The sequence below is a fragment of the Pleurodeles waltl genome, chromosome 11 (genome assembly GCF_031143425.1).
Source record: "Pleurodeles waltl isolate 20211129_DDA chromosome 11, aPleWal1.hap1.20221129, whole genome shotgun sequence".
NCBI classification, from domain to species: Eukaryota; Metazoa; Chordata; class Amphibia; order Caudata; family Salamandridae; genus Pleurodeles; species Pleurodeles waltl.
Window position 1 is genome coordinate 976,901,496 of NC_090450.1, and position 20,385 is coordinate 976,921,880.

The 20,385-nt window shown below is 44.6% G+C and overlaps 1 protein-coding gene across 1 annotated transcript in view; it reads right to left on the reverse strand.

The window, feature by feature from the left end:
- The window catches only part of GALNT9 (polypeptide N-acetylgalactosaminyltransferase 9), a 665,915-nt gene that overhangs the window by 80,532 nt on the left and 564,998 nt on the right, over nt 1–20,385 (reverse strand). The window contains exon 8 of the mRNA XM_069215248.1: nt 11,021–11,158. Coding sequence (XP_069071349.1) covers nt 11,021–11,158 — 138 coding nt within the window. The remainder of the gene's footprint in view (nt 1–11,020; nt 11,159–20,385) is intronic.

Genomic DNA, 20,385 nt, shown 5'->3' on the forward strand with positions numbered 1-20,385 from the left:
AGTCCACACAAAAAGTACACCCTCAGCAGTGCGGGGGCGGCCGGGTGCAGTGTGGGAACACGCGTCGGGTTTCCAATAGTTTCCTATGGGAGATCAAGGGATCTCTTCAGCATTGCAGGCAGGCAAGGGGGGGCTCCTCGGGGTAGCCACCACCTGGGCAAGGGAGAGGGCCTCCTGGGGGTCACTCCTGCACAGGAGTTCCGTTCCTTTAGGTGCTGGGGGCTGCGGGTGCAGGGTCTTTTCCAGCCGTCGGGAAATGGAGTTCAGGCAGTCGCGGTCAGGGGGAGCCTCGGGATTCCCTCTGCAGGCGTCGCTGTGGGGGCTCAGGGGGGACAACTTTGGTTACTCACGGTCTTGGAGTCGCCGGAGGGTCCTCCCTGAGGTGTTGGTTCTCCACCAGTCGAGTTGGGGTCGCCGGGTGCAGTGTTGCAAGTCTCGCGCTTCTTGCGGGGAGTTGCAGGGGTCTTTAAATCTGCTCCTTGAAACAAAGTTGCAGTTCTTTTGGAGCAGTGCCGCTGTCCTCGGGAGTTTCTTGTCTTTCTTGAAGCAGGGCAGTCCTCAGAGGATTCAGAGGTCGCTGGTCCCTTGGAAAGCGTCGCTGGAGCAGGTTTCTTTGGAAGGCAGGAGACAGGCCGGTAAGTCTGGGGCCAAAGCAGTTGGTGTCTTCTGTTCTTCCTCTGCAGGGGTTTTTCAGCTCAGCAGTCCTCTTCTTCTTGTAGTTTCAGGAATCTAAATTCTTAGGTTCAGGGGAGCCCTTAAATACTAAATTTAAGGGTGTGTTTAGGTCTGGGGGGTTAGTAGCCAATGGCTACTAGCCCTGAGGGTGGGTACACCCTCTTTGTGCCTCCTCCAAGGGGAGGGGGTCACATTCCTATCCCTATTGGGGGAATCCTCCTTCTACAAGATGGAGGATTTCTAAAAGTCAGAGTCACCTCAGCTCAGGACACCTTAGGGGCTGTCCTGACTGGCCAGTGACTCCTCCTTGTTTTTCTCATTATCTCTCCTGGACTTGCCGCCAAAAGTGGGGGCTGGGTCCAGGGGGCGGGCATCTCCACTAGCTGGAGTGCCCTGAGGCATTGTAACACGAAGCTTGAGCCTTTGAAGCTCACTGCTAGGTGTTACAGTTCCTGCAGGGGGAGGTGTGAAGCACCTCCACCCAGAGCAGGCTTTGTTTCTGTCCTCAGAGAGCACAAAGGCTCTCACCGCATGAGGTCAGAAACTTGTCTCTCAGCAGCAGGCTGGCAGAGACCAGTCAGTCCTGCACTGAACAATTGGGTAAAATACAGGGGGTATCTCTAAGATGCCCTCTGTGTGCATTTTTTTATAAATCCAACACTGGCATTAGTGTGGGTTTATTATTCTGAGAAGTTTGATACTAAACTTCCCAGTATTCAGTGTAGCCATTATGGAGCTGTGGAGTTCGTTTTTGACAGACTCCCAGCCCATATACTCTTATGGCTACCCTGCACTTACAATGTCTAAGGTTTTGCTTAGACACTGTAGGGGCATAGTGCTCATGCACATATGCCCTCACCTGTGGTATAGTGCACCCTGCCTTAGGGCTGTAAGGCCTGTTAGAGGGGTGACTTACCTATGCCATAGGCAGTGTGAGGTTGGCATGGCACCCTGAGGGGAGTGCCATGTCGACTTAGTCATTTTCTCCCCACCAGCACACACAAGCTGGCAAGCAGTGTGTCTGTGCTGAGTGAGGGGTCCCTAGGGTGGCATAAGACATGCTGCAGCCCTTAGAGACCTTCCCTGGCATCAGGGCCTTTGGTACCAGGGGTACCAGTTACAAGGGACTTACCTGGGTGCCAGGGTTGTGCCAATTGTGGAGACAATGGTACATTTTAGGTGAAAGAACACTGGTGCTGGGGCCTGGTTAGCAGGGTCCCAGCACACTTCTCAGTCAAGTCAGCATCAGTATCAGGCAAAAGTGGGGGGTAACTGCAACAGGGAGACATTTCTTTACACCCCAGCAAAACAAGGTGCTAAAATTGATTTTGCATCACCTTCTTCTCAGTGATGGGGGAAAAAGCTGACACCAAACACCATTTAAATGCCATCTGCCTAGCAGGACTGTAGTTTTATCTGATGAGAGCTCCGCTATTTCGTGCCGCAGAAATAACGTTTTCCAATTGTCAGCTAAGCATGAGGCACTTCAACATCCTCAGCTCCTTTGGTCCCACCCTCTCCCCTTCAGGAAAGTAAGAAGCTCATGATACATTGTTTTTTTGTGGGGCTCCACTCGCAACCCAAAGAGCAGCTTGTAATTAGTATGCACAATAGTACAGGACATACACAGGGACATATGTTTACAAGGAGCTTGTGCCACGTTGCGTCCATTTTTTTGATGCTCCAGTGACGCTCTGTTGGCTCTATATTTACAGGGCTACGCATTTGGTCCAATGCATCAGTTTGCCTAGGCCTGCATCAGAAAATACCTGTATGGGAACCAGATGCATCACACAGTTTATTGTAATGTATACAGGGTAGGCGTTCCGTCGGAAAATCTCACTTACAACTGTTGCAGTGATATTTACAAGTTTTTAAATGTATGTCACGCTTCTCTCAGATGTATCTTGCAAAACCTAGAATGTGTCAAAATTCATACGCCTCCATAACCCAGGCATAGGAACTGACGCAGTGGCTGTGCAATAGGAATCTGACCATATTAAGTCACTTAACACTCTGTAATGAGTTATAAAATCACATCCCCTCTACCAGTAGTAGGTCTACACATGTAACAATCATGTTGTAGGACCCCTTGACCAAACAGGGACCATGGCAACTATGATATCATCATCCACTGTAGCAAGGCTATGTGACGTTGTGTCGTCGATATAAGTGACAGGCCAGGATTGCCACGTCTTCATATGGGAATGGGTCCCTGACTCCAGCCAAGCGTACTTCAAAGCACAACAGGTAGGTACACACATAAGGAAGGCAACACAAGAATTGTCACTTTACATTGCAACATATACTGGTATCCACTCACATTCAAGTGTCACTCAACATGGCACACATCCTGAGGTCTCTACGCACACATAAGTAGACTATGCCCACTATAATGTGACAAAAAGCCATAACTCATACTTATGTGCATTACATTCTGGACCAATGTATTGGTGTACAAGGGGACTATTTCACCATTTTACAGCCTATTACATTGTCCCCCACACATTAAGCTACTTGCATCAGTGAGAACGGACGCATCGCCTCTGTTTTTTGATGCATTGCTGAAGTTCATTGGTCGTAAGGACAACTTCAGCAGTGCGTCACTTTTGGCCCTGTTGCACTGTGGCATCCTTCCCACTGATGCGTCAGAATTTGTGACGCATCCTTGGTACCTTACGCCATGGTGCCCCATATTGTAAATAAGACGCATCCATGGCACCATAACCTGTCTTGTCCCAGCACAAGGAATTTTTACGCATTGCTGTTGCAACATAGCAATGCATCAGTCCTTGTAAGTATGTCCCACAGTATATAGCACCACATAGTGGTGTTGAACATTAGCTGTATCATAAACAGACAGGTCAGGCCTGCTTTCTATTACAAAAACAGACTGTAACAGGAGTGCAGGACCCACAAAAAGTTGGCGGCCCTGGTCCAGAGCAAACAGCCCCAGCTCTTCTCCTTTTGTGACGGCCCTACTCCTCTTCCCCAAAGTCCTCTGCCAATGATTGCAGAGCCAGAAGCTGTGAGTGTGCCCATTCTACTGGGAAAATCCACATTTTAGGTTCAATTGTTCCAATTTAAATGAACAATATGTAGCAATATTCTGACCTCTTTTCCGGGAAGGCTCTGAGCTGAAAAGTAGTAATTAATCACTGAAACCGTGCAAACCTAAGGGTTTTCTATTCTGGGATCAAATCTCTTTAATGATCTCATTGATATACCTGGAGGTGGACAGTCAAGATAGTTAAAGGGGAAGATTTCCTTTCAGCAAGATTTTGCTTTCTGAAGAAATAAATCAATTTTAAGGATCTGCACACTCTTGTTTGACGTGAGACAAACGATGAAACCTTCTAAATAGCCCTAAAAGTATAGTGTCAGATATAGAAGCAAAACTTGGATTTATATTTGTATAATGTATATCCCATACAAAGAATCAGGATTGATGAACTTTTAAGATCACAAATCCACTTATCGTGTTTATTTTTCTGCATGAGTCATGGTTAAAGGAGGGGAAAAAAATCTGAAAATGGGTGTTACAGCGGCAGAAGGGACTGGCCATGAAATCTCTTTTTTAGGGTCGAGCGCGCAAAAGCGCTCTGGCCCCTGTTGTAAACTCTCTGTGGGCTTTTAACCACTCCCATCAGTTTGGCTGGTTCATGGGCTTGCCTTTTACAATTCGCTTGATTTCATTAGTGAAAGGCATGCACACTTTTGTTGAATGTTTTGTTTTCCAATAAACAGTGGCTATATATATTGCCACCCGTTGCAAACAAAAAGCAGCATTTTGATACGGCCAGCCAATCTTCTGCAGACACCCAAAAACCTACTCAGAAATTTCCATGCCTTTCCCACCTAGAAGCACATAGAAAATTACTCCTACTAAAGGAACCAGTAAGTTCTTGCCTGGTGCGGGAGGGAGGGGAACACCCCCATATTTATTGTGGGTCTGGGGGGAGTACCAAGTGGCCAATCTGCGAGCATAAGTGGGATGGCGTAATCATGGCACAGTAGATTCCCCCAAAAAATGGAGCAGCTACTCCAGACCTAGGAAGAGAGAGACACAAGGACTAGAGAGATTACCTGTAAAAAACTGTTTGAGAGCTGATCTCCAAGAGTTTCTGTGGAGTCATCAACCTTGCTGTGCGCAGTAATCACACACGAGCCACAAACATAAACTGTGCTCTTGGTTCTCCTGGGGGCTGACATTACACAAACTAGCGGAAGTCAGCTCTTCTTTCCATGCTCCTAACTGGAGGGCTTTGGGGACTTAATGATCTGAAGCCTTAATAAGGAGCCATGATGCCTCGGTTGGTTTTTAACTCCTAAATATTGCTGTGTCAGAACATCGCGCCTACATGGAAGGCATTGGAGCTGGGGCTCTCTAGTTTATGATAAGGCATGTTATCTATCTAGTGCCCTGCACACTCTATGGCAGTGGGACAGAGGCAACCTGGCCCATATTGAAACTGTGAAATATCTTCCAAAGGCCAGTGCTCTACAAAGACTGGTATGACTGGGGTAAAGTGGTAAACTGGTTACATCATATGAACGACAATATATACCAGCAGCAGCAAATCGCATGGCAGCCCCACCTGTAACCATCCATAAATGGTGGCCATGTTCTCTAGTTACTTTTTCCCCCCCATTTCAGCTTTTGCATTTGCTGTTCTGGGAGGCAACACAAAATTTATGGTTACTTATTGCTATTTTGACATTTATACTTTCTGGCAGAGGATGGGTACAGCATTGTTTTTACATGCTTTTATAAAAAGATGGGAAAATGCTACTTGACTGTAACTCTAGTATTTTATAGATGCACGTGCCATATAATGAAGAGAGAACCCAAAACACAAACATGCCACAATGAAATTGGGACATCTTAAAGAAGGCCAATGACACAAGAACCGACATTATAACCTTTTCCACAAATCACACACAAACATGCAAAATCATTAAAATAACAACAGGTGCCAACCCATAAGAAGAAGAGCGCAAAACAAAGGCCTGCTTCAGGACACATGTGCTGGATGGAATACTCAGCATCAAACACTGGCCCTGTAGATTGCATGATACAAAGTCTTTGCCTATCTTTGCAGTAAAAAACACATGTTTTGAACAACAAATGGATTTACAAAAATTGGCTTAGACACTTTCAGGAACCACACAAAGGTAACTACATTTTTGTGTTGTTCTTTTAATTAGATCAAGTTGGGAAAATATCTGCAGTGGAACCTGAACATGAATGTCAAAGAAATTAAAATCCAAATACATGATAGACTTGGAAAATCTTTCTCCATCTGGCCTGAACTTTGATGAAGAATTATGGGTGAATATTTACAAGGCAATCAAGTTTCAACACAGATATAAACCTTGGAATTAAGATTATCATTTAGCGATCCATATAATGTATTTTGGAAGAAAAATTGAATAATGTTTTGGAATCTCTATGTGGGAAGTTTATGTTTCTAACTGCAGATATTAATACAACGATAAAAGGTACATAAAAGATCAAAGTACAGTGTAAGATACTCAATATTAATCATGGACTAATCAAACAGAACTAAGTGCTACAAATAATGTTATCGTAATGGTTAGAATAAAGGAATCTGATATAGTACATCATGATATAGAGATAATGAGATTCTAACACAATAATACACTGTATGAGAGGGTGTTACAATGCTTAGAATGTAATCACATTTACGCTACTAAAGGATGCATGCAATATTCACATATGTGACACCCACTTGGGTTGAAAACCACATTTTGCAATTGTGGTAATCTAATCTGGAAACTACGTCAACATTATAATGCTGTCCGCTGTGGTGATAATTTTGAATCCTGAAGTATAACATGTGTCATGTAAACAAAATCAAATGCAAATGAACACGCTAACATGTCTTTCTGTGATATACCTTGCATAGTAAGACAAACAGAAAGCGACACACAGCCTCTTCCGCGATCACTATAAAAATCAAAAATGTAGTTGAGTGCCCACCCATACTTGTATGTCCTCAAATGTACATGACACATACTGGAATGTGCAGCACTTTAGGAATATATTTGATTTAAATAAGAGAAAATGCCCACAACGTGTCAAAGTCACATTGAAAATGTTAACTGGGACTGAGCAGACAAGTCACATTAATGTGACATTTTTATCAACGCACATATCAACAAACAGGCACAAAGGTACACATTAGCCTCTCTTAAAGACCGTGGGACCACTGCCTGGTGTGTGTTTTCTGTGTTAATGATACCAACACTATGTGTTAAGTTGTGCACTGGTTTTATATGGCTACAAAAGGATTATCTTCGCTGTTTCATCATCCTTACAAAGAACAGGCATGGTTAAAGCTTAAGAAACCACTTCGCATTTTATGAATTATGGGAGATTGGCACCCTTGTTAAGAGGCACACGTTCAAATAAATATTCCAGGCAACGCTGAGTTGCATCAAACATTCTTTGATATGGAAAAAGGGCAGCCAACACATGTTTTATGGAGGAATATATTCCCAAGAGCCTTTTCAATGCAACTGTGATTGTGTGTGTAGTGGTCGGTCTGGGAGAGAGGTCAGGAATTGTAATACAGATTTGTGGTCAGAGACGGCGAAACACTACGCCTGTCGACCACTCCATAGTTTAAAACTATGGCAAAAAAGAACCCGCTCCTTGCATTCTACTTTGCAGTAAAAATGACTGTCTCTGGCATTCCCTGTGTGTGGATATCTGCTCTAACTGAGGCAAATAGATACCTAACTCACTGTAGTTGTCCTAGTCATGGCTTAAAGAATCCTCTAGAATCTTTTTACAAGGTTTTGACAAGGAGGTTGAACTGCCAGCTGCTGAGTAGGGGTGGGCAGTGAACTCCGCTCCACTCATTGAGTTTGCAGAATTTTTCCCACTCCGCGCTCCGCGTAGAGCGCCGAGTTCTGAAAAACTCAGCATAGTGGAGTGGACCAGAGTTTTTTCCTCGCTTGTGCTTGTCAACGGTGAGTTGGTGAGCGCGAGCAAGGAAAATCTTACTCAAGACCACCTCGGGGCGAGATTTCTCAACGTGAGTGGTCATAGTATGGTTGCGACCGTTCACGTTGAGAAACCTTCCGTTCTCATTGAGGTAGCTTCCGCTCGAGTAGAAAATCAACTTGAGCGGCTGAAAAGAAGCAGTACCCTCTTGCGTTGCACAGGGAGCCGTTTGTACTGATTTTTCAGTGCGGGCCAAACACCTGGCACTAAAAATCAGGGCGAACAGCGCGACCTAACGCACTCTGCTGTTTGCAGAGCCCCGCGTAGCACAGCAGAGATTTATGGGCACATCGCAGAGCTCCACGTAGCACAACTCCGCGAACTCCGCCCAGGCCTACAGCTGAATAGTTTTTCAGTGCACTTCTCAAATGACTTTTAATCAAGCTGTGGTCTACATGGCCTTTCCTAATTATAGGCCAACAAAACCAGCTGGTCATGGAACCCAGAAAGTACTGATGCATTTGTGAGAAATAAGGAGATGAGGTGGACATTTCTCGCCTGTGATGTTGACATATGATTACATGGGGCAGCATCTGAGTAATAAAAGAAAGCAGATCATGAAACTGTCACTGATGTTTGGGAATCAAACAAATATATTTGCTAAAAATGAAACCTTGGTATTTGAGACAAAATCCGGTATTCCCAGAAATTAGAAACTTTTGTTCGGGAAATGATGTATTTACTTACCAAAAATAAATGCTGGAATTAAAGGCTAAGATGAGTTTATATTCATAAAGTTGAATGCTCATATTAGGATGAGGTACTGAAATTGCAAGTTGATGTTTGAAGGAAGATGTGTTTATTTACTAATAATGGAAAGCTACTAAGTGAATAGAAAACATGTACATTTTTGGAAAATGGCAGCTGGAATTTGAGGACAAGAACGTTTATTTATCACAAATCGACAGGAGGGTTCAGAGGGAACACGGTTGCATTTTCAAAAAAATTTCAACAGATGAAAATTAGTTTATGTGCTAACAATGAAAAACTCGTGTTTGTAAACAGATTTATGATGATTTCATGAAATTAGAAGACGATACTTGACTCAAAACTAGGAGTTTTTCCAACAAATATTTAAACACAATAATTGAGGCAAATTCATGGTAAGTGTGAGACTTATTGCTGATGCTATTTCCTTTGTTACAGATGACAAGTGCTTCTATCACTTTTAGTCAATTAATTCATTATTCAAGGTTTTTATGACACCATGGCTACTATCGGAACTTTGAAGCATGAGTTTATAAAACTGTTGAGCGCTAGAAAATATTTCTAATGCTTGGACCTCTAAGATGTCTGTAGCATAAGCTGCAGTTTTTGTGTCTCAGCTTGTAAGATCTGTCTGTCATGATGGATAGTTCTTCGGTGAATGGCTTGTGGGTATGGCATCTATCTGTACAGCCTTCAATCTCTCATCCGGTCACTTCAAATAAGATGTGCAATATTAATAAATAACTTACAATCTACTTGGAAGGTTGAATGGAAAAATGAAAGAAAAATTGAAAATTTAAAGCCATATATATTTTGGAAGTGGTTTGGGGTATTGTCAAAATTTGTACCCAGATAAGAAGACCCGCCTTTGGCTTTTAGACTTTTTTTAAGGAAAACCGCATCAAATAATGCACTGGTCTTATTCTGGGGCGAACCATCTAGGTTTCTTAGGGGTGACTCGCCCTTGCTTGGCACCCAAGTTCTTTGGCACATTAATGATTTGACCCCTTTCCCATTTCAGTTGTGATGAGGGTTGAAACTGATACCTTTCCACTTCAAACTGGACCATGACCAGCCCTGCTTATACCAGGGGTGTTAAAACTTGGTCCATGAAGTCCGGCAGAATGCCAGATTTTGGGGCTATTCTGAAGAGATATCTATATATGGAAATGGCCCGACTTCCTTCTTCTTGGGTGAATATTGTTCACTTTTTGATTAAGGAAAGACTTCCAGCTTATTCCTGGAAACCTACAACAGTGGCACGTTTGCAAGCATACTCCTGCAATTCTTTCTTATTTACATATTCTCATGTGAAAATAGAAATGCAGATATTTTCGTGAGAAACCTGACTCGAGAGCACCAGTGCACTTGCAAACTTGTTATAAGTTTTCTCCACAGTGCAAACATTTTCTCCTGGAGGAACCCATCTTATTGTCAGTTGTGTGAGAGTTGTCGCCCCTTCACAAACTCGAAAGGAATTTACTCCTGCCCTTCTCAGGGGCCAGCTGTTTGTTTGGTAAAATCCACTAATTTATAAGACACTGCAACCAGTAAAATGCCACACTCTGAGTATCCCCACACCCTTCTCGCAGATATGTTCTCACAGAAACCTTTGTGTGAGGAAATACTTGTACAAGTGCAACATCAACTTTTGATAACAGCATAATTTTTTGTTCTCATGTGAAAAAAAGCATCGTTGCTAGTGAAAGTCAATCTTCCACCTCGAGTTGTTTAGAGAATCGGGCACATTACTCTAAATGAAAAACATTTTTATAGTGAGAATTTATACTGAAAATCTGGCATGGATTTAGCTCCCATAGACCAACCCTGCAATTCCTTGAGTTGCACCATCAGGTAAACTAACAGGAAGAAACTGTGTGTACTCACATCTCTATGCCAGCGAGGAAAGACTGTAGCTGAGAAATCAGGTATTTCTAAATCCACGCCAAGAACCATCACTTTGCAGAGTTGAACCATTACTCACCGTAACCCATTTCTTACATTTAGTGACTGTAGTTAAATGGAATCCTGCCACATGCACTCAAGCACTCACTGAAGCCCATCTAATCTGATGCCCTCTCAAAGAGGGTAATACTTCTCAATGGTGACGTCTGACAGCATTGATTAAAAGCAGCACTGAAACATAGCCATGCGCGAGCTACCAGGCGGCTCTCCATTGAAGTCACGAGATGCTCTGAGGTTACCGTGTTCAGTGCTTAATTTGTCAAGAAAAAGGTGCCGGTGCCCAAAGCCCTTCTCTTAATGTCGCGGCTGCTGCAATTAAATGTGTGAACACGGAATAGTAGGCGGCGTAATCCTGAAGCCATCTCGGGCCTCTTCAGTCCATATAAAGCCACTCCCTGCCCCTTCTGCTCACTCTTGCAGCTTTCTAATTTCTCCCTTTGTGACGCTTTTTCGTGTTTCCCTTCCTCCGTCTGTCCCATATGTGTCTTTTGCTAGCAGCAAATGCTTGAGGCAGAAGAATAAGCGCCGGCCCTCAAAAATAAGTGCCGGTGCTCAGCACCGGAAACAAGAAGCACAAATTAAGCACTGCGTGTGTTACAGATACTGAGTGCCATGCCACTGAGCGCCTGCGCTGCTTACCTCTCCGTAAGTGACTGTGGTGTTGTACACCCTCATTTCCGGGTATACGTTGTCCAAGTACCACTTAAAGCTTCGGCAAGACAGTCGTTGGCGGAGGGCGATCCTCTCCGAGACGTCACCAAAGTCTACTCCTGGGCTCTGTGAGGAAGCGAGAAGCCAAGAGACAATGAGGCAGGGAATAATGAAGCATAGACCTTGATCTGACATTATAATTATTAAGGAACAGTGAGAGCCTGGGCTTTCAGGTTCTAAAGGATAGCAGTGATCTAGACATGAGAAACAATGCATAATGAATTCCATAAATTAATAAGATCTGCCTGCTGAAGGTGTGGGCTGTTAACAGCTGTTAACGCCTCGCTGCATAGGGACAATAAGGCTATTACTACCTATGCCACCAATCCACCACAACAAGCAAACAGACGAGCAAAATGCAGCATGCAACAAAACTTGTAGCCATGATCCTGCAGCATGCAACAACATTTGTAGCCAAAAAACAGTAGTTCACTTATAAATCTTGCATCGTCACCAGTTATAAGGTTCTGGCATGAACCTTTATTTGAAGATGGTTGGTTACGCTGTAAAACCTGTTGTGACGTCGTTTGCTGGCTGGCCCCTCTCAGGTCAGCATTCTAAGCAATCTGATTGGCCAAGCAAATCTCAGCATTCCAGACACCATGTTAATATTTAGTCAGGCCTCATCTGCATAAATAGAACTTTTACTGATTTGGGCACACAGTTGAACCTAGAAGGACATTCACTCTTTCACAAGCAGTGTGTTCCACAACACGACGTCTACATAACTCATGAGCCTGGAGGTGACAGATTTACTTTAAAATTGAAGAAGAAACTTGGCAACACCTGCAAGCTGCAAGTTTTCTCAAGAAAATTCAACAGAGGATGAAACAGATTTGCCTCTGCTTGAAAAGCCAGAGCACCCATTAACCTTCTTGGTCTGGTGGACTCATCACTTTCCAGAGTAAGCTTCGCTACCCAGGAAACTCGAAGGCTTAATGAGGTGGTGTTAGCAGGTCAGCGAGCTTGCAGGAGATTCTGGCTCCTGCGGTTACAGGGACAACAGCAATGTTTGTTACAAGTAAGGAAATGGGCCAATTTCACTATTGTTGGGGCAGTGAAATACAGCAATTATCAGGGCTCAATGGGCCCTCGGGTCTCTGGACCCCGGTGCACTGCACCTGCTGCACCAACGGTTGCTACGCTCCTGGGTAAAAGACAATAACCAAGAAAGCTTTCCACCAACCTTAACTTCTAAGAGGTGTTCCAAGAGCTTCTTTCCTTGTTTAGTTGTAGTGACTTGCTTAAATTCTTGGTTAAATAGTAGGAGAGCAGTGAGATTGCAACTTGCTAAGATCTTTCTTGGGTACCAATACCAAATGGGAAGAGGATTTGAAATATCACCTAAATGGCCTTTAAATTGAGGCCGATGGAGCTCAAGCAAAGCCTTTTGTTATGCTGATGTCACATGGTTTTCAAGGGCCATACAGTATGTGTAACCACAGCATTATAAAAGAACGCCTAGCACCTTTGATAACCATCTAGCTCTAGTACTTTTTGGGGTCTTGTACTTTTTTATATTTGGTCTTGTTCCTGCTTCTTGTGACGAAATATATTAGGCTGTTGTGGATGAGGAATGATGTTAGAAAGGTATTTCCTGACATATAGCTCATTATCTTTTACGTTAAATATTTTACTTCGTTTTGACCTTATGGCGTAGACTCAGGAATAAATGACGACGCAACTTAGGCCTCACTAGCCCTCACTAGGGTGACATTACCTCTCAAAACAGAGACGTAATCGGACTTGTAGACTCAGTCCAGCTACTGAGTTGATACACCACGTCCCAGATATCAGTCAATGAGACTGTTTACAAAAATTGACATTTACTGGCCAGCACGAGAGTTTGCATCCAGTGACCGTGCTGCCAGACCAACAGAGAGAAAAGACCACCCCATGGCCAGGACTTAATTTGTCAAAGAACAAGTGACAGAGACCAAATTTGAATTTAGACCCATGGCCAGAGTTACTGTATGTGGGTATGAAAATTACCAAGGCCGCTCAGTCTTGACTCCACCTCATTCCTCTTTAACCCACAACCAGCCTGTGCCTTCATTTCACTCTTGCAGGTTCCTGCTTTCTCCCTTTGTCACATTTTTTTCTGATTTTCTCTACCTCCTTCTTCAATCGCTAGATCTGGGTCAAAGTCTGATGGGTAAAAATAAGTGCCAGTCCCCAAAAATGAGTGCCGGTGGATCCCACCACCAACTACCAGCTCAAAATAAGCACTGACGGTGGTAATTCGTAGTTGTGAGGCTAGCGGGCAGGCAGAAGGCTAACCAATCACAACTAAAATCACTGAATACTCAATCTGACAAGAAGGAGACGCCCCAGAGACAGACCTTTGACCCCGGAAGCAATTTCAGTTCAAGAAACAAGCTGCAATTTGGTGGCTGTCAAATTGCTACTTTTTAACAGATGCACCTGTAGAACAGTCTCACTCTCATCTCCGCCAGGGAAAGAATAATCTTTCAGTGGTTCTTAACCTTTTGACTTCTGTGGACCCCCACTAAATCATTACCGGAATCCGTGGACCCCCACTGGATATTTTTGGAAGCCAGGGACAGCGGACCAAAACAATTTATATGATTTGAGAATCGAAACAATACACAAAAATACAAAAACACATATGCACCAAACTAATGCTTGAATATTCAAATGTATGTAATTCTCAATCAAATATAGAAGATATTTTACTTTTTCAATTTTGCTTCCTTTGTGCATTCTATATTAATTTTAATTTATTAATGTATTAATTTAATATTATTTTATTTTGTATAACAGCAGACCTCCTTGAGTAGGCTTTGTGCATTTTTAGAGGTCCTATGACCACAGGTTAAGAACCACTGATCTAGTTGAATAAATTAGGTTTAAGAAAATAGAAGTTATAGCAACACAGTCCAAAGAATGCCCTGAACCAGGAAAGATTGAAGTTAATGGTGGGGCAGGAGTGTCCCCTGTATAGCCCAGGCAACCATGCACCTCTGTGGTACCTTCTTGTTGATTTTTCATCTCAGCACACACAAGAATCCTTGTGCTTGTTTGCTGCAGGTCTACAACTTGAATTGTGACCTGGGGCAGGGCTCTGCGGTCTGGAAGGGCACACCAAGTTAATCCCTCTTTTGTTGAGAGTGACTACTATCCGCTCACCAGAGTGAGCTATAAAGGTAGTGGTATCAGCAATTCATTCTAAATGTAGGAACAAGCCTCTTTCCTGTTACTTACATGGGTAGGATACAACATTTGCCTCTCTTCACAAAGGGTTTTAGCCCGCTTATAAGGGTCCTTCACTCCAAATAAGCGTAACATGGATGCAGCACCGTATGCTTGCTCTGTGACTGTGTGGCAAGATGAGCAATGAGTGGTTGGCTGTGTGTGACTACAGGAACAAATACATCTATTTGGATCTCCAAAGCTGACCAAATGGAATATATAGAGAGCCTTACAGACAGACCTATTAATTATAGGTAGCCATTGGAACGTTCCGGAGAGCTCTTTGAAATGGACCAGGCCCTTGTGAAAGGATGTAGGGAGACAGAAGTCCCCTAAGGAGAGTCTCTGCCCCCCTCCTACTCCACTGTTCCCCAAAAGTGTGCACAGTCTCTGTGCTTTAGCCAGGTCAGTGAACTCAGCTCCATTTGTGGCACTTGCCTCACTAGCCCTTGTCAGGGATCACCAGGACCTCCCCGGCTAAAACTGCGAAACAAAGGCGAGTAGCAGAGTGGACAGGGTGAAGAACAACCCACTCTACTGAAACCAGAAGCAACCCGCAACAGAGAAGGGCTCAAGGATCCACTATTATTGTGCTAACCCAGTATTAATTATGGATGGCAGCCCAGATCAGTGTCCAGAGACAGAGACTGTTCAGTGCCAGGATGTCTACAGCAGTGGACTAGCAACCACTTCGGAGCTCCTGTGTTGGTGAAATTGGATTCTTACCCCCTTCTTCGAGAGGGACAGATATAAATGTCCTTCCAAAGTCCGCTAGAAGACTAGAAGTCTCCTGCATGGGAGAAAAGTTGATCGAAGGAGGTAATATTGAGGACATGTGACCCAGAAAATTGAGATTTCTCGATGCTAGAGGCCAGCAAAGAAAAACTTTCAACCCTCCTAATTGCATTGCGCCAACTACTGTGACATGGCAGAAACATAGCAACATGACAGAGTTCCTCTTGTCACCTTGGATCACCCACCTTTGTTCCTGAGAATCTTAAACCTGACTTGGATCCAGACTAGATAGTGTGAGCTCTTCAATCCTTTTAGTGGCAGGTTATTGGGTACAGACCAAAGAGGCCACACACCAAAGACTGCTTTACCTGAATCGTAGGGAGTAAGACACCCCCTCAACCAACATTTATCCAGAACACCCAAAGGCTGTAAAAAAACAAAAAGACTTCACACTTGTATAGCGCACTACTCACCTGTTAGGGTCTCAAGGCGCTGTACGCATACCGCTGTGGAACCCCTCCTGGCTTTTCCCTGTGAGGCGCCCACTCCTGGGCAACCCCCAGGGTGAAGCCAGGCATCCAAGCACTGTCAGGGCCGTTGTGGAGATTAAGCAAGCTATTGCCCAGAGTTACAGAGTGGGACCCATTAATTAGATGAGGGACTACCCCAGCTGAAACATGCCGGTGCACCTGACCTGGTGACCTGGTACCAAAGGGTGAGCCAATGAACCAAGATCCAAATACTTAATGAGAACAACAAACATTTACAGATAAAAGGCATCTTGTTGATAGTTCTAACAGTGAGGACTACTATGGAGGGTGGAAGGCCTGTCCCTAAATAGAGCGTGGTTCATGGACTACAGATGCAAGGGTTTCTTGGTGCAGCCTATTAAACAAGAATACAGAGGCTGTGGGAGGCAGAACCTGGTCACCAGAGCTGGAGGATTCCAGAATTCCAGTGGGACAACAGCTATTGTTGGCTATACTTTGGTTGCCCCAGGTGGGAAATAGCCATTACTCACTGGAGGTTGCCAGTAGGAAGTTATAGTTAGGAGGTAGTTTCCCTAGGAAAAGTGTGTTTTATTTTGCCAATAACTTTGGTGCTGTTTGACGAATCTTCAAGACATTTCCAAAACTAGTTTGCCACTCACTTAAACTGCTGCCTTGAAGGTTTTGGGGTGATCTGTCAAACTGGGGCTGAGAAAAAACAGAGGGTCCCTAAATGTGTTTTCCTAATGCAATTTCCCGTAGGGATTTTAGACACAACTACAACCAAAACCGCTGGATGGAATCACACCAAATTTGGCAAAAAGGTAGATCAAGGCCCAGAAAGATCTGTTTTTGTAATTTAGTCTAAATCCATTCAGTTGTTTTGGAGTTATTAACGAAAAACTAATTATGTATATCTAGGCATGTGGAGATTCTGCGCATCCCAGAGATCTCAAAATATGATCTAATTGGCTGCCACCACTTCAACCAGGAAGTGGTGGCAGCCATCTTGGGACATGGGACGAGCCAAAAAAAAAATTTCCAGCGAATTTGCTAAGGATCCACAGGAAAATGTTTAAACCACGCATGCTTTTTTAGCCTCCCTCCCCCAGGTGGGTCAGGTCCAGGGGATAATTTAATTTATATGTTAGTGGCCCCCTTTCCAGGCTGAGTACAGCCCAGACATACGCACATAAAGGGGTGGGGGGACTGCGCGGTTCTCCTCCCAAAGCCATTAATTGCGCTGGTGACCCCATCCCCCAGGGAAAGGCTCTAGCTATGTCCCGGGGTGCCCACCTCAAACTGGTGCGGGTAGGAAAACCTGTGTTTTTACTCATGTGGCGGAAGCAATTTCAGAGCTCCCGCCAAGCGAGAACAAAAACTCACAGCCTGATTTAGATCTTGATGGTAATACAGCCAATTCGCACCAGCTGTGGACCGAGAACTCCGCCAAGTCAACGGTGTTCCACCCACCGTATTTAGATGTATTGTGGCTGACCCTTAGATCACCATGACGGAGTGTTCTTCCTAACTGTCCACCTGGCGGGTTCCCGCTGACAACTGCAATAACCAACACAACTACACACTCGGCTACACAAACACACTCACAAATGGCATCACTACTTAAGTTATGACAATGTCTGCCACACAGCAACAACACCTGAATGTTGCACACACCAACACAACACACTACCAAACATACTCAACCACATCAGACCCATATGAAAGTGGCACACATACTGGCACAATCACATCACCCACTCCAGTCCCTCTACCTAAACCAGACAATCCAATCGCACACACACATAGATGTACTGACTCACATGCACAACTAGTAGCACAACATTCTTGGTACCGGTCCCCTTGCAGTGTGCACACATGGACACAATTGGCAAGTGTGATTGTACCATCATTGTGGTGCCAGTATTCATTTGGCAATGAATACTGACACCACAATGATATATGTAAATGTGTGCGCTTTGTCTCTTGTAGCAGTGTGTCCCCATCCATGTGTGCCACAATCATGTTCCCGACATATGCATGTCACAGTGATTTAAAAAAGTTACTGTGACATGTATATCTATATGACTGCAGTGTTCCTGATCACATGTGCAATGTGTAATTCCCTACATTTGATTCGGACAAAGGGGGAGAGGGGTTGTGTTTTCTTGTGGCCTAATAGCAGCAGCGACAGCAGGTCTTTTCCAGTTGGGTCCAGTCAAAAATGGAAGTGGAATCAGGGAAAAAGGTACGTTTTTACCTCATTTCCCCGCAAACCACCTACTCAGAATAGGAGGTAACACTGCCACAGTTGGCATGGCGGTAAAGCACATCAAAATCTGCTCAGCGGTAAAGATGGCTTGAGTACCATCGGCATCCACTGTTTCCTATGGTGCTGTCGACGTGGGTGGAGTTTCTTGGTGGAGACAGCAGGACAAATGCAGCCATTTACCTATGGTCCTGTCAACATCTAAATCAGACAGGCGGACCACCAAGGCGTCGGATTTCAGTCTTAAAACTGATGGTGGGACCATTACTGACAACATCTAAATCAGGCCCTCAGTCCACTCCCAGAAGGTGAGAGCAGGACAAATGCTCCTGCCTGCTGGGACTGGACTTTTCATCTGTTTCTCTGCCCACACTGAAATGGGAAACAGATGACAAAATTGCTCCGACTCGCAGAGAGCAACATTTTGTATCTGCTCCCTATGGGCGGGAGCAATGCCAGTTCCCGCTGGAAAAGGGAAGCTGGCTGGGGTCACGGGGGCATTGGAGTGGCCACCAACAAAGGGACAGTGGGTGCCCTAAGTGGGCTCCCGGGCATCTAAAATTTGTTGGCTGAGTCCAGGGTAGATGAAGTCTTCAAGGGCAAATATTGGCATGGGACAGGGGCTGCATACCCCCTTCATAATATGGCTGGGCCCAGAGAGATGCAGCCCTTAGGACTAAAATCAGCCTAGGGCCCTCCCCTATTACTAATAGAAAAGGCCCCGGGGTAATGGGGACCCTGGGGTCAATATTGGTGCCTGCCCTCCTCCCCCTACTAAATATATAGCCGGGCCCCGGGAGATGGGGTCCCAGGGGCAAGAAATCAGATATACCCTAGTCGCAGAGGCCGGGAGTGTGTAACTTCTCCAGTTGAACACTAGTAGCAGGGTCTGGGTGTGTATGAACTCTAACCGTGCTGTAGGAGTAAAGGCAAGGTCTGTGCATGTACTCTGAATAAACACTAGGGGTGAGACATGTGTACGTACTCTAACAATACCTTAGCAGCAGAGACCAGGTGTGTGTATGTATTCCACCCGTAAACAAGGAGTGGAGGCAGGGTGTGTGTATGTTCTATGATTCTACACTAGGGGTGGAGCATATATGTATTCTGACTGCATAGTGGTAGCTGTATGTACTCTAGTTGTACAGTAGGAATGTATGCAGGGTGTGTGTATGTACGCAAGCTGTACAGTAGCAATGGATGAAGGGTGTGTATGTACTCTAGCAGTACAGTAGGAATGGAAGCAGGGTGTGTATGTACTCTAGCCGTACGGTAGGAATGGAAGCAGGGTGTGTATGCACTCTAGTTGTACAGTAGGAATGTATGCAGGGTGTGTATGTACTCTAGCTGTACAGTAGGAATGGAAGCAGGGTGTGTATGTACTCTAGATGTACAGTAGGAATGATCCAGGGTGTGTGTATGTGCTCTAGCCGTACAGTAGGAACGGATGAAGGGTGTGTGTATGTACTCTAGCCCTACAGTAGGAATGAATGCAGGGTGTGTATGTACTCTAGTTGTACTGTAGGAATGGATGCAGGGTGTGTGTATGTGCTCTAGCCCTACAGTAGGAATGGATGCAGGGTGTGTATGTACTCTAGCCCTACAGTAGGAACGGATGCAGAGTGTGTATGTACTCTAGCTGTACAGTAGGAATGGATGCAGAGTGCGTATGTACTCTAGCAGTCCAGTAGGAATGGATGCAGAGTGTGTATGTACTCCAGCTGTACAATTGGAATGGATGCAGAGTGTGTATGTACTCTAGCTGTACAGTAGGAATGGATGCAGGGTGTGTATGTACTCTAGCTGCACAATTGGAATGGATGCAGAGTGTGTATGTACTCTAGCAGTACAGTAGGAATGGATGCAGGGTCTGTATGTACTCCAGCTGTACAACTGGAATGGATGCTGAGTGTGTATGTACTCTAGCTGTACAGTAGGAATGGATGCAGGGTGTGTATGTACTCTAGCTGTACAGTAGGAATGGATGCAGGGTATTTATGTACTCTAGCTGTACAAAAGTAATGGATGCAGGATGTGTATGTATTCTAGCCGTACAGTAGTGATGGATGCAGGGTGTGTATGTACTCTAGTTGTACAGTACAAATGGATGCAGGGTGTGTGTATATACTCTAGTTGTACAGTAGGAATGGATGCAGGGTGTGTATGCTCTCTAGCCATACAGTAGTGATGGATGCAGGGTGTGTATGAACTCTAGCTGTACAGTAGGAATGGATGCAGGGTGTGTATGTACTCGCCGACCAGTAGTAATATTTGCAGGGTGTGTATGTACTCTAGACAGCCAGTAGCAATGTATGCAGGGTGTGTATGTACTCTAGCTGTACAGTAGAAATGGATACAGGGTGTGTATGTACTCTAGCTGCACAATTGGAATGGATGCAGAGTGTGTATGTACTCTAGCAGTACAGTAGGAATGGATGCAGGGTCTGTATGTACTCCAGCTGTACAACTGGAATGGATGCTGAGTGTGTATGTACTCTAGCCACACAGTAGCAATGGATAAAGGAGGTGTATGCACTTTAGCTGTACAGTAGGAATAGATGCAGTGTGTTTGTGTACTCTAGCTGTAA